Consider the following 10,178-nt stretch of genomic DNA (forward strand, 5'->3'; position numbering starts at 1 on the left):
TCACTCGTCGTCGCTCGCAGAACCTGCCATCCTCTTGCCAAACGCCAATGTGCCGCCAATGGTCTTGCCCAGGACGTAGCCGCCGTAGAGGCCACACAGAATCGTAACGGGCCACTTCTGCCAGTCACGGTCCCAGTCCAGGGGGATTGGCACCGCGCCGAGCCACGCGCCCAGCAGACCTCCGATCAGACCGCCGTATGCCTCGTCCAGCGGCGCGGACGCGCTGGCGATGGACGCCCATGTGCTGGCCTCGACACCGTGGACGTAGAAGAGCGGGAAGAGCGAGAGGAGGGAGACGTTGGCGGAGCAGAGGAGGGTGTGCGGGACGTGTGTGAGGAAGGGAGCGCCGAAGAGAACGAGCACGATGTGCAGGGCGGGCGTGATCAGAGCGGCGAGGAGGACGGAAAGGAAGATAGCCTAGCATAGCTGTTAGCGATGACTCTCCGACCGATTGGTGACGGATGACCACTCACGATGAAGGGGTTCGGCCCCGTGCTCTCAACCTTCTTCTTCTCGCCAGGCCGGGGCTTGCGAGTACCCTTTGACGCTTGCGAACCGGCGGCGGGCAGGCAGACGAACGCATAGACAATTTGTATCACGGCGACGACCGGCAGGGAATTTGTGAGAGTCCGCACGGGGTCGGCCACCAGCGAGCTGAACTGTGCAACGAAGAGGCCAGATAGGAGCACCGGCTGGACGTGTCGGACGAGCTGCGCGGCAGGGCTTGGGAGGGCGTGGACCGGGTGCAGTCCGTCTTTCGACTTGCCCGCGTCGGAGGCGGCCTTCATTGGCGACGACATTGTCACGTGGTCTACCAATGGCATGCTCGAGTGGTCGGTCGGTCGGACGATCGCGAAGTCGGGAGACTCGGAGGCGTTGTAGGGTATCGGTCGGTCGATAAGTGAGCTTCAATGGGACGGGAACCCGGAAGGCCACGGCTCAGGAAAAACCGCGGAACGGCGTCAACGTCCGACCGCGTTTGGCGGGTCCGCCCGAGTCACATGGCGATAAGACCATTATCTGAAGGAACTGCTGCGTGCTGGCTGCCAACCCCAGATTCTTGGGCCACTCAGCGTGCGCAGGGTCGCGACGGGCCTGCAAGCTTCTCAAGTGACAGCTCGCAGTACGTACCGTTTCTGCAGCAAAGTGACACCGCATCTTCCACCTCATTCTTTCTTGGGAAAAAGAGTGACGATGTCATCTCATCCCCTATTCTCGTTCGGGATCTGAACTTCTACACCTTTGCAAGTTCGGACCAAGGCAGCTGTCACTGTCTTCCCCGGATTCTCCCTCGTCGTCGCTCCCAGCCGGCTGGGTCTGTGGTTCGATTGTTCGCTTCAATGGTCAGCAGCGGCGATCATCTCATTCGCCAGGAATCCAGGCCCCTCTGCCAGCCAATCAGCGCGCCTCCTCGGTGGCCGCCGTCACACCACATCACCCCATAATCGGTGGCAGTCGTCAGGAAACTGCAGAGAACCACACCATCGCCAATCGACAGTTTTAATACGCGATTTTCCAGCGCAGGCTTTTTGCAAACCGCCCAAATGACCCAAATGGTTTGCCTCCCCACCCGCGCGGCTGCGCCTATTGGGTGAGACATTGTGTCTTGTCAACTTTCATTGCAGAATCCCATGGCCATGGATACCGTTTGGGGGCCGTTGGAGATGGGATGGCATGATTTTGCCTGGGCCTCGATTGAGAAGACTCACTCGCTCCGCCCAGGCACGGCAATCTTACGGGCAAAGCTGCCCGCCCATCTGCCCACAATAGGCGTTTGCCGTAGGAAATCCCGGAATAGCCTTGTCCAAGATTTACAGATCTCGTAGCTTTGCGGGCAGGAGTCACAATCTTTTTCCTGGTATAAGATCCGAAGCAGCTTCCCGTCTGTTGTGTATCCCTCTCCCTCATCATCATCATCACACATCAACAACATCAAACAGAGTCTCGACTCAAACAAACACACAACTCTCCACTACATCTTTTGTACGAGTGTATCACCACCAACTTCACTCCTCTCAATCACTCAAAAGTCTTTTCTCGACTACCAAACCAAATCAACACTCAAAATGTCTCCCGCATTCGCCGCCCGCACTGCCGCCCGCATGGCTGTCCAGCGCAGACAATTCTCTCTCCTCACCAACATGCGCAACGTTGCCCGCCAATTTGAGCCTCATCCCTTCCAGAGGATGCCCCAGACTGGCGTCCAGGCCAAGCCCTACTACGGTGCCATGCTTAAGAGACGTGCCGTCACGGCCACAATGTAAGCATTATATTTACCGATCGTGCCTTTTGATTTGAATCTCGACTAACAGTACACTCTGCAGGTTCTTCCCTCTCTTCACCTTCGTCCTTGGCTGGCCCTACCTCACCAAGGTGGCGCTCGACGGCCACATCTGAGCGAATGCATTCATTCCTCTTAATGAACTGAGTGGAAACATCGATATGGGAGTTGGAAGCTAGAATTTTGGGAATTTGGAACATATCACGGAGATACCTGTACATATCTTATCTCGAGCATCTACGGCGTTCGGGGGCTTCTTGGATTCAGCATCGGTAGAAGTCTGTTCGGACCAGCACTATTTACTTTGTTCAAACACACAGACTACTTTGCGCGCGTGAGATTAGAATTTACTCAACGACAACTAAAGATAGAGATAAATCTCCACAATCGTTTGCATCCCAAATGCAACCCTTCCGTGTCACCATCTCTGCACTTACACACCTGCTCCAACCGAGACCCTAGAGGCCAGTGCACGCCAGCTCCCAATCGCGCTACTCCACATCTGTCCTAGCAATTCGCGCCCCTGCAGCTCCCCGGACTGAGACCGCGTCGTGCTTGAAGCTGTCCTCCAATTTTGACCACTTTGACAACATCCCATCTCCAGCGATCAACGACGAACGAGCCGACGACCCAGCGACGACACCGCAAACTTCTGCAATCCTCCCTTGCACACCGGGCTCAAAGCGTGCGGGCGTCAATCGTAGCCTCATTTCCCCAACGCCAACGAATCGCCGAGTCCCCACTTGCCAGCAGTCACCGCCAAACACAAACAAAGGGGTGGGTGTGGTTCAACGTGTGCGCGAAATCGGAACGAAACTCGCCGACCCGACGATACATACGACCGGCGGGAACGATTGAGAAGCGGAAGGATTTGAGAGAGAGAAAATATTGAACCTCGGATGCATCGCGCAAGATGACGGACTCGCTGCACAACGCGCCCATCGTCCTGGACAATGGCTCCGGCACCATCCGCGCCGGCTTCGCGGGCGACGACCTGCCAAAGTGCTACTTCCCCTCGTTCGTCGGCCGTCCCAAGCACCTGCGTGTCCTGGCGGGCGCGCTCGAGGGCGAGGTCTTTATTGGGCAGAAGGCGGCGACGGAGCTCCGGGGTCTGTTGAAGATCAGGTACCCGCTTGAGCACGGTATCGTCACGGACTGGGATGACATGGAAAAGATCTGGGAGTACGTGTACGGAGAGGGGTTGAAGACCCTCAGCGAAGAGGTGTGTTCCGGTAGACCGCGGGGAGATGATGGCGCTTTCCCCGCCCCAATTTCATCTCGCGATGCTAATGCTTGTCCCAGCACCCCGTTCTCCTAACCGAACCCCCCCTCAACCCCCGCAGCAACCGCGACACGGCCGCCCAGATCCTCTTCGAGACGTTCAACGTGCCGGCGCTGTACACATCGATCCAGGCGGTGCTGTCATTATACGCCAGCGGCCGGACGACGGGTATCGTCCTTGACTCGGGCGACGGCGTGTCGCACGCCGTCCCTGTGTACGAGGGTTTCGCGATGCCGAGCAGCATTCGGCGGATAGACGTCGCGGGCCGTGACGTGACGGAGTACATGCAGACGCTGCTGCGCAAGAGCGGCTACGTCTTCCACACCAGCGCCGAGAAGGAGGTCGTGAGGCTCATCAAGGAGTCCGTCACCTACGTCGCGCACGATCCCAGGAAAGAGGAGAAGGAGTGGGCCAACAGGACGGACTCGGCCAAGAGCATGGAGTATGTTTTGCCGGACGGTCACAAGCTCAAGGTAAGCAACAGAGAGCAATACCTTCCGCCGGGAAAAAGGTTTGGAGAGGGGACAAACAATGCTAACCGTGATGTCAGATTGGCGCGGAACGCTTCAGGGCACCAGAAATCCTTTTCGACCCCGAGATCATCGGCCTCGAATACCCGGGCGTGCACCAGATCGTCGTCGACGCGATCAACAGGACGGATCTCGACCTGCGCAAGTCGCTGTACAGCAACATTGTGCTCTCGGGAGGCAGCACGCTGACCAAGGGCTTCGGCGACCGCCTTCTCACGGAGCTGCAGCGGTTGGCCGTCAAGGACATGAGGATAAAGATCTTTGCGCCGCCGGAGCGCAAGTACTCTACATGGATCGGAGGAAGTATCTTGGCTGGTCTCAGCACTTTCAGAAAGGTGAGTTTTTCCTTTTTTGTCCCGGGGAGATGAAGTGAAATGTTGACAACCGGGACAGATGTGGGTGAGCATCGACGACTGGCACGAGAACCCGGATATCATCCACACGAAGTTTACGTGAGACGGCTTCTGCGTTTTGAGTTTTATACGAAGCGGCTTTCTAGATGCGTTTACTCTGCACATTCTTCTGCCCACGCTTTTTCCAATAGAATCTGGGCGTGTCTCCATCAGATGAGCAAGACATACACCGTAGACGCGTGGCGAAAGAAGGGAATGTCTTTTCTTCCCGGATGTCAATCAATGTATGTGTCATGGGAAGACGACGGGAAGAGGACCGGAGGGAGGACTGGCTAGATTTTGGTTTTTCAAAGATTACCCCCTTCTAAAAAAGACGTCCCTGGCGTTGCAAGAGGCCAGGGGTTCAGGCAAGGTAGGCAGCATGTTGAGGTAATGAGTCAGCTAGAAAGTTGAGAATGATACCCGAGTCTTGTTGTCCCGTTTAGGTGTGTGATTAATGGTGTGGGCTGCTTGCTAATATCGATATCGTGGAGACTTACGGACGATTGAAAGCAATCATAGATGACGGGCTATCCATGCCCAACTATACAACGCCCGCTGTTGCGCTCTAGCCTTGAATGTCACGATTGTCACCTGCCAATGACGAGGCTGACTTGTGACAGAGATACCAGAGCCGAAATAAGAAAGTTGCCCTGGGAGGTTTCAAAAGCAATGATGCCGAGATAAGACGAGAAGGAAAGATGGTTCGTGGGAGCTCTGACCTCTTTGATAAGGATAAGGTCTCATCTAGAAGCCTGTTGCTTTTGGAATAAGCAATGTGAATACTCACATGCGCAGGCCATGTGCGGGCGAGACATTTGTTTAATGGCGTGTGTTGGGAGTGTCGGGTATGGCTTACGGGCGTGTGCTATTTAAGAGGGTGTTTGGGGTGACGATCTGGAGTCTCTTGGGCAACGAATGTCAGAGCTCTCGGTTTGATCAATGATTAAGAAAGGATTGTGGCTTGATTGAGGTGACATGTGATGCGATGCTATGAGGCATGAGGTTTTTATGATTGGCATGAGGGTTTGACATCATCGTTTGTTTCTGCCCTTGAAGTATTCACTCGTAGGTCTGGTGCCGGTTGATGTTCAAGTAGCTAACGAGTCGTCTCCTTCGCCGGCTGTTTCTCAAACAGCTCCCATAAAGTCAGTAAGGCGGAACAGATTGAGACGAGATGGCACTGTCCTTTGAGTTGATGGAGAGGAAGTCCTGGTATTGATGTGGTTCATGATTGTTTCCATGGACGTTGCCCGTTTTCAACAGTCTAAGGCTGTTTTCAGCTGTCTTCCGGGCGGTATGTCGATGTTACTGACAACATTGTGATAATGTGTAGTATATATTTGGCCGGTTTGTGTCATTCGCACACACTCAACAAGCCAGAAATCGGGCGCAGGGCTCACAAGTCGTTTTCTTGAAATCACATTGTTTTAGACACGAGGAGCACGCAGATTGGCACATCTCCGTCAGTGTCATTGAGAGAGCCGCCCACATCATTTGCTGTGCCGTTGTCCGTCAGTCTTGTTTAGCGTCGATTTATTCCTGTCATAGCTGTTCCGAGAGATTTTGATTTAGCGTTGGTGTTGCCGTTGTGACTTTGAAACATGATTCGCAAGCTTTGCGTTGTTGAATTACAAATGGATTAGTAGTTACGAACCATTCATTGGCTTTCCTCTGGTTCTTCATCGTGAGGGGATGACGGCCTCTTTTATTGACAATGCAGAGGGGCCAATGTCGTGCACTCAAGTCGAGTGAGAATGTGCGAGGAAGAATTGCCAGTTCGAATACACAACGTCCACGAAGACTTGGCAGTTGTTCGTTTGATACTCAAAACTCAAGTCACAGGCAGTTCAGGATCAAGGTGGAGTACAATGAAGGTTCATAAACTTTCAATTCAAGGGCTCCATCATCAGATGGGCCATGCTATCCAAATGAAATTGGGGGGTATTGTGTCGACTACTCGACTTCGCTCAAAAATCGTAAAACGCCCGTTCTTTTTTTCCCGCTATGCTCCCATGTCTCTGGCATCTTCCAGCCAGAGAATGATTTCCTGCAGACGGTTTCTTCGTGTTTGCTCCAAGGCAACAGCCTCTCGGTTCTCTTTGTGAGAATCTCCTTTGCTTTTCCCCCTATGACCACATGATATATCCGATAAATGACTTTTTTTGGTTTCCAAACGCCTTGCTGAGTTCCGTTGCTTTTTTATGACATGATTTTGTTGATGTAGTGGAGACAGTAGACCACGAGAACCGCTCAGTTCTTCTTGGAGGCGAGACGGCGGAGGAAGCTGCCGCCGCGCTCCTTGATGGACTTGAGCGACGAGCCGGACGAGGCGGAGGACTCCTCGCTCAGGACGGAGGAGGCGTCGGAGCCCTTGCGGCGGGAGACGTTGCCGGCGCCGCCGATGCCGACGTGGCCGACGACGGCGCGGTCGCGGACCTGCTGGCGGTCAAAGTCCTCGTCGAAGCTGATGACGGGCCTCTCGGTGGCGCTGTGGGCGTTGCCCGCGCCGCCGATGCCAGAGTAGAAGCGGCGGGCGCTGTTGTTGGCGGAGACGGGCTTGAGGGGCGTGGTGACGCCGGTGGCCGGGGTGGTCACGGGGGCCTTGAAGATGTTGCCGGCGCCGCCGCGGCCCGAGTAGATGTAGGTGTTTGGTACCACCGTGGGGTGAGGCTCTGTGACGAAGATTTGGGAAGGCATCTTGTAGGATGTGTGTGTGGTGTTGTGTTGTGGTGTAGGTTTGGTGTTGGTTGTGATCCGTGTAAGTGGGTTGGTTCACGGGCTGTGTCGTCTGAACTCTCGGATGAGGGAACGGAGCTTGGATGAAGCAGAAGCTTGGATGTCTTGGGATGAGTCAATGATGGGGAGCGAGGTCGATCGTGAGAGACAGAGGAGGGTCCATGGTCTATATAGGTTTGGTTCGTCTTTGAAGGCGTGAGCGTGAGGAAGGGGGGAGGGGTGGTGGGCGGCCAAGTACCATCGTACACATACACGCCAGGGAGAAACGGCGGCCAGGCTCTGCGGCGTCCGCCTGACGTGCAAAAAGTTTCCCATGGGCTGAGTGACGGCGTTGCACTGGGGGGGAGAGAAGGAGTCACCTGGCGGTACGTAGCTACGTACAGCTCGCGCGCCCCATTGCAAAAAAGAATTTTTAGCGCTGGAGGGAAAAGTTTTGGCGGCTCTATTGCGGTGCCGTAGGTACTTCTCAGAGGGGGCAGACGGGGGGGCCAGAGTGGGAGCGGAAGAGGGACTGAGGGGGTAGATCTTGGTTGCAAAATTAGGACGGTCCCGAGGCCCCGAAACGTCGGGAGCGGAGCTAGTTGCTGTAGGCTAGAGGCCAGAGCTAGGGCTGGCAGAGCTTGGTTTGGGACAGCTCATGGGTAGCTTGGTTCGCTGTCGTTGGTTGCTCTTGTTCCCCGTGACTTGGACCAGGGTACCAGGAGAGTGGTTTCTGCGCAGTGGAGTGTGAGAATGACCAAGGAGGAGTACCGTCGTAAGAGCTCGAAATGTCTTGATGCAGCTGGGTGGATGACTGCGCGTCGTCCTCATTCCTACGGCATTCAGAGGACCAGTTTGTGAGGCTTGACTTGCATCGATGGGATGATGAAGACATGTTGGGATGTGACAGTAGGGGTGAGACAGGGTTTCTGATCGGAGGCATGCTGCATATGCCGTCCGCCTACCTCTCTCCTTGCCTAACTTACCTCATGCTCCCTGGTGTTAGAGAGCCATCAGTCATCGGCCTTTAAGGAGTTGCGTGTAAGATGCCCGGACATTGGATATTGAGAGCCTGCTGTTATCTGCGAAATAAGCAAACCCAGATAGGATATCTTTCTGGATTTGTTTATTTTGATAAGAAGCACAAAGAAGCAAACAGCAAACATGTCCAATTCGTCGTCAGCCAAGCACGCATTATGTCGAAACGGACATGTCCGCGCAAATTGCCAATTGCACCGGCGCAAGGCGAGCTCCTCTGAGATGAGGTGGCACCCTTCTGTCCTCGTCTAAACCAGATCTCAGCTAAGCAGTTTTTTTTTCCTCGAGTCTTTCGGTCTCCCCACTTTCCACAGTGGCCCGCGTGATGCAAACCTGCTACCGGATGGCGTTCTGGAGTCACGCGGAGCCACTTTCTGAGGAAACGAAGAAAAAAAACACCTCGAAAACCGCAAGACGCCATTGCGTTCTGGGGCAATCTGTTAGCAAAGCGTTACCCCATCGATTGCCGCTTTCGGCCGTAGCGTAGCACTTTGGGCCACTCAGAGGCTTGGACCACAACTGGGGAAAGATGGGGCTAATGCAAGGAACTGGAAAGTCTCCTCTGGACCTCTGGCTGGAAGTTTTTTTTTTTGGTGCCAATTTTTTTTTCTGCTCTCTCAGTTTCTGTTGTCCGCAGAGCTGGATCTGCTGCCAGCATGTTTTGTTCCCGTGTCCGTCAAGACCGGTGAGGTACCGCTACACACAACCCCCTGTCTAGGGCCCCACGACATGGTCGACGACGTCAAAGATCCAATTTGGGCCCCCCTGGCGCGACCAGTCAGCAGTTTCCTGGGGGTAATGGAAATTCTGTTTGCCGCGACGACGACGGTCACCAGACCTTTCTGAACCCATGTCGCAAATGCCACGATTCTTGTTGCAAGTTGAGGAGTCTGGGGAAACCGTCGCCCTCGTCTGTCGTCTGTTCGTCGTCTGGGTTTTTCATGGGCCCCGCCTTCGTTGGCGGGAAACGTGCTCGCTCGAGGGGTTGCTGTTCGTTGGGGTCGTGGCTGGTGATGTGACGCCAACGTGTGGTCTCATTTCGCGATGTCGTTGACGAATGCTGACGAGTGATTTTGCCATGCAGATTGAGAGTGCCTCAATCGTGGGTTTGTCGTCGACAACGTGCTGAGACGTTTGGCTGATGAAGTGATCATCAACCTGATTGTCCATGAAGTCTGAGCGGCAGACGGGCTGTAGTTGAGAAACCGGAGTCTTCGAACACGTTGACAAACAAACGCACATTATGGTTACAGCCGGCGACTTCGCCAAGCACCCCTTTGCAAGTCAAAGAGCTCTCGCAGCTTGTCTAGTCGCCCTCGACGCCCGCAACATCTCACAGATCACAACGGTCCGTCCCGCGAGAGCTGCCATCTTAACTCCCCATCCTGCCCATCCTCCCGTCAACGACGACAAACGTCTCTGGGTCTCTCGCTTCTCCAGATTCGAGCGAGTTCCATCGTCGGCGCAAATACCCAGGTCTCAGATCTCGCTAGCAACAGCGAACAAAGCCGTCCCCGCCTGGGCCTCCGTCCCCCGACGCGCCGGCACGCCTCCCCCTCGCCCACCTCACCATTACGTACAAATTGCAGCTCTCTCTACCTTCCCCGGATCTTCACCTCCTTCTCACCCCCTTTCGCTACCCCGCGTTCTGCCGACTGAGGAGGCAAAAACCTTAAAACAGGCCGACGGTGCGGTGTGACATCTGATCAACAACACTGCCCGCTTGCGAGAGGGCCTGGAAAGGGAGGGTAGGGATGCTCCATTCATTAGGTAATGGCGTTCTGCTTCAGGGCTGAGCGCCCGCAACAACGTGGTTGAGACTAGCGGTCGAGGAACGGCTGTCTTGGTCTGTTTGATGGTGGCTGGGACATGTTTTACCCAAGAGAGACGCGCGTTTGATGTTGTGAGACTGTGTCTCTTTGTGATGTTGGTGATCT

At 54.9% G+C, this 10,178-nt stretch overlaps 5 protein-coding genes across 5 annotated transcripts; 3 read left to right on the plus strand and 2 right to left on the minus strand.

Moving 5' to 3' along the window:
• Nucleotides 1–800, minus strand: gpi-11 (Glycosylphosphatidylinositol anchor biosynthesis protein 11; the record flags this gene model as incomplete). Its single annotated transcript, XM_036644997.1, has 2 exons — nt 1–417; nt 474–800. 2 exons carry the CDS (start codon nt 798–800, stop codon nt 1–3), a joined length of 744 nt encoding a protein of 247 aa, XP_036489898.1.
• Nucleotides 801–2,066: 1,266 nt separating this feature from the next.
• Nucleotides 2,067–2,397, plus strand: CGCS363_v013149 (uncharacterized protein; the record flags this gene model as incomplete). Its single annotated transcript, XM_036644998.1, has 2 exons — nt 2,067–2,260; nt 2,325–2,397. 2 exons carry the CDS (start codon nt 2,067–2,069, stop codon nt 2,395–2,397), a joined length of 267 nt encoding a protein of 88 aa, XP_036489842.1.
• A 797-nt stretch (nt 2,398–3,194) lies between these two features.
• ro-4 (Actin-like protein) lies at nt 3,195–4,549 on the plus strand (the record flags this gene model as incomplete). Its single annotated transcript, XM_036644999.1, has 4 exons — nt 3,195–3,503; nt 3,584–4,036; nt 4,114–4,428; nt 4,487–4,549. 4 exons carry the CDS (start codon nt 3,195–3,197, stop codon nt 4,547–4,549), a joined length of 1,140 nt encoding a protein of 379 aa, XP_036489325.1.
• A 2,189-nt stretch (nt 4,550–6,738) lies between these two features.
• On the minus strand, nt 6,739–7,185 carry CGCS363_v013151 (uncharacterized protein; the record flags this gene model as incomplete). The annotated part of the gene is made up of 1 exon (XM_036645000.1): nt 6,739–7,185. One exon carries the CDS (start codon nt 7,183–7,185, stop codon nt 6,739–6,741), a length of 447 nt encoding a protein of 148 aa, XP_036489326.1.
• A 1,915-nt stretch (nt 7,186–9,100) lies between these two features.
• CGCS363_v013152 (uncharacterized protein) lies at nt 9,101–9,551 on the plus strand (the record flags this gene model as incomplete). Its single annotated transcript, XM_036645001.1, has 2 exons — nt 9,101–9,267; nt 9,413–9,551. The coding sequence occupies 2 exons, from the start codon at nt 9,101–9,103 to the stop codon at nt 9,549–9,551; spliced, it is 306 nt and encodes a 101-aa protein (XP_036489327.1).
• Nucleotides 9,552–10,178: the final 627 nt, after the last annotated feature.

The sequence above is a fragment of the Colletotrichum siamense genome (genome assembly GCF_013390195.1).
Source record: "Colletotrichum siamense strain Cg363 chromosome Unknown KSG_Cg363_contig09, whole genome shotgun sequence".
Classification (NCBI taxonomy): Eukaryota; Fungi; Ascomycota; class Sordariomycetes; order Glomerellales; family Glomerellaceae; genus Colletotrichum; species Colletotrichum siamense.